Genomic DNA, 3,062 nt, shown 5'->3' with positions numbered 1-3,062 from the left:
CGTGCACCCGAACGCCTCTTAAAGGGACACGCGACTCACCGAGGACGGGAGAAGGGAAACCGGACGTTCCTGCCGGCTCCTCGTCCATCGCTGCTGAACATTGATACTTTCTCTCGTCATTTATCGACCGATATCTGAAGTTTCGGACTCAAACCCACATGAAGCTGATTCTGTGAGGCGTATTAATAAAGGGCCAACCCAAGTCCCAAACGGGTCAGAACAGGTGCCGTTAGCTCAGTCGCTCTGACAAAGTAACACGCCAGTCAATCAGTTGCACCTTTTATTATAAAAAATATTTACAAAGATGCTACAATGTTTTTCCTTAATATAAAAAAATGCATACATTTTACAACGGTAATTAGTCTTTGACGTTCTAGCTCCCATTCAGACCAGTGACATCCTTCAGGAGTGTGTGGGAAGGTTTAAGCGCGTCCGTAATACTGGATTTTTGTTTGCCTGAGTTTCTCTTCATCACGATGAGGAACAATTTAGAAAAATGCATCTGCTTTTTCACATCTTCAGGAGAAAGGCAACTGTTTGCATAAAGGAATTAAAGGACATTGGAGTCGTATACAATCATTTTGAGACACGTATGACAGAGCTGCATAGTGATCTGGAGTTATTAACAATTATAAAAATGAGGATTAAGAAGGTAACGCGTTTCTACAAAACTGGGGGGGTGACATTTCATCAGGCCTCGTGGTTGATTTGAAGTCGATGTGGCATGTCTGTACCTCGATATAATAAATACAATAAATAACACAATAAATTAGGTCGGCTCGACACCCAGAAGTCCTCGTCTGCAGCACGAACAGGCGAGAGAACGATATATGGCTTCTTGATCGCCCCGTGGTGAAGCGGTGCAGGAAGCCCACGGCCGTTCACCGTTAGCTCCCTGCACCGCATAAAGCTTTGAGAAATGAAGAAAAAAACAGCGGCTATAAAGTGTGACAACGCGAGTCGACTTCTACACCAAACCATGGGAAGACACTGTCTGGAGTGTGGCTACAGGAAAATACCAAATCATACTTGCAGAGTCCCCAGTTGTATAATGCAAAAAATATATTTCTATATACACATACGTATATATACACACACATATATTCCATTCATAGTTGCTCAGATCTTTAGGAAAATACGCATCGATTCATAGATTTGGATTTACAATTGGTTCAGGTTTCTGCTGCACGTAGCGTGACGACAGTTCCTCGGTCCAGTGACAATAAATAGAAATGGACCGAACCGCCGTCGATGGAGGACACACGGCAACAAGAACGCATCACGGTAACGACCTCTGACCGGATAGTGATACCGACCAGAGTATGAAGCCAACGGCCCCGCCCCAGGATGGCTTCTGACCCAGACCCCGCGACCCACAATCTGCAACGTCCTGCGAGCGTAACAGTACCCCCTCTGGAACGTGCACCATCTGAGGAGAGCCTGCGGGGATCAGCACAGGCCACAAGAGCGTTCCGAGTCTCACGAGCCCACTATGATCTCCATGATGTGGTCCAGTTCGTTCAGGTCCGACCTGCAGCTCGCGCTGGAGCTCAGGGCCGTCGGCCCGTGAGAGGAAAGGCTTTCGAGCAGGTCGTAAGGCCCCATCTTTGGGGCGCTCTGCATGCCTGTCAGAACCGTATCCAGGTCGTAGTAGGACGGGTCCACGTCCGAAAACAGTTCGTCAAGCACAGGATCAGGTGGTGGGGCCGGATGCTTGATCTCAAACGTCCCAAAAACCTGCTCCCCTGTCCTGGAATCTGCACTCAGGGGGTCCTGGTCTCCCTCCTCTCCCTCCGAGACGCACTCCTCGCTGTCCTCTTCATCCTCCTCACACTCACCGTCCTCTTCTTCCTCTTGCCAGCAGGGCCCCATAACGAAGGGACCTGCCAGATACGAAGCAGAAGACAGCTGGGGGGGGGCGGCCGACAAGGTTGACATGGTAACCTCCGTCTCCACGTCTCCCTCCATCACCACCTCCTCTGAACTGTAGCCTTCCTCCAGCCCAGCCACCGACGGGGGCTTGGGGCTCTGAGCTGCTGCGTCCGCCTGCCGGCACAGAACCTCCGTCGCCACCAGGCGGTCGGGTGGACACTGAGCGGCCGCCAGGGCCTGGGTCATGATCTGCCAGGTGCCGTCCTGCGTCATCTCCTCCTGGATCTGCCGCACCGTGTTAGCGATCAGCACCGACCGACACAGGTTGGGCTCCACCAGCATGTGGCACAGCTGCAGCTTGATCAGCGACATGTCGAGCAGCGACTGCCGCTGCAGGCTGTAGGAGGACGACAGCGTCCGGGCCACCGCCGATGACGGGGGGGCGTGGTCACCGCTGGAGGCCGGCTCTTCTCCGGGGTCTGAGAACTTGCGCTTGGTGCCCTTCGGGAACATGTTGTCTCTCTCTGTGGAGATGGCATCAAGAGGGAAACACAGAAGTCACATATCGGAACAGACTTCACAAGCACTGGCCAATCAGTGAAGTTCACAAACTACCTGTGTAATTAAACACGTGCACGTGTGACGGCATGACGCTATGTGGCGTACAGTTACGTGAGGCATGAGGGCAATAGGGTTCTGATCTGCTCAGCAGCAGCTGTGACTGAAGTGTTTCTAGCTGTTTCTCTGTCTTAGACTTTGCGCTACCTTTCCCCTTTCCTGTTGCGAGGCGCAGGCAGTAGCAACGCAGCTCGGCCGCTACTATTGTACGAGCGACAAGCAGCTTTTGTTCAGCACCATTTCTGCCCTTTTTAGGCCAGTCTGAGGCAAAACTCCTGCTGGGCGGAACAACCACACTTTGAACAGACCACTGAGCCACCGAAAATAGCATGGTGACCAACTAAATGCCCACGCTGTATCCAAGTCAGAAAAGAAAAAACAGCACTTGTATTCTGCCACCTGTGATCAAGAACAGATCCTAATCAATAAGCTGCGTTTGAGGGGTAAAACATGTGGCTCATGACACGCCGGCCGGCATTAAAGGCCGCCTGTCTCCCAAAAAACAGGCTGCAAGTACAGAAGCTGAGCTCTGAAGAGCAGCCTGCGGCACAGAACTTTCCACAAGCAGCATC

General features: G+C 51.9%; 1 protein-coding gene across 1 annotated transcript; it reads right to left on the bottom strand.

The window, feature by feature from the left end:
* Positions 1–266: 266 nt before the first annotated feature.
* cdca4 (cell division cycle associated 4) lies at positions 267–2,385 on the bottom strand. Its single transcript, XM_068751763.1, has one exon. The coding sequence runs from the start codon at positions 2,383–2,385 to the stop codon at positions 1,480–1,482; it is 906 nt and encodes a 301-aa protein (XP_068607864.1). The 3' UTR covers positions 267–1,479.
* Between the last annotated feature and the right edge of the window lie 677 nt (positions 2,386–3,062).

The sequence above is a fragment of the Brachionichthys hirsutus genome, chromosome 18, assembly GCF_040956055.1.
Source record: "Brachionichthys hirsutus isolate HB-005 chromosome 18, CSIRO-AGI_Bhir_v1, whole genome shotgun sequence".
Taxonomy (NCBI): Eukaryota; Metazoa; Chordata; class Actinopteri; order Lophiiformes; family Brachionichthyidae; genus Brachionichthys; species Brachionichthys hirsutus.
Note: the sequence above shows the minus strand (reverse complement) of the source record. Positions and strands in the feature narration are given on the sequence as shown.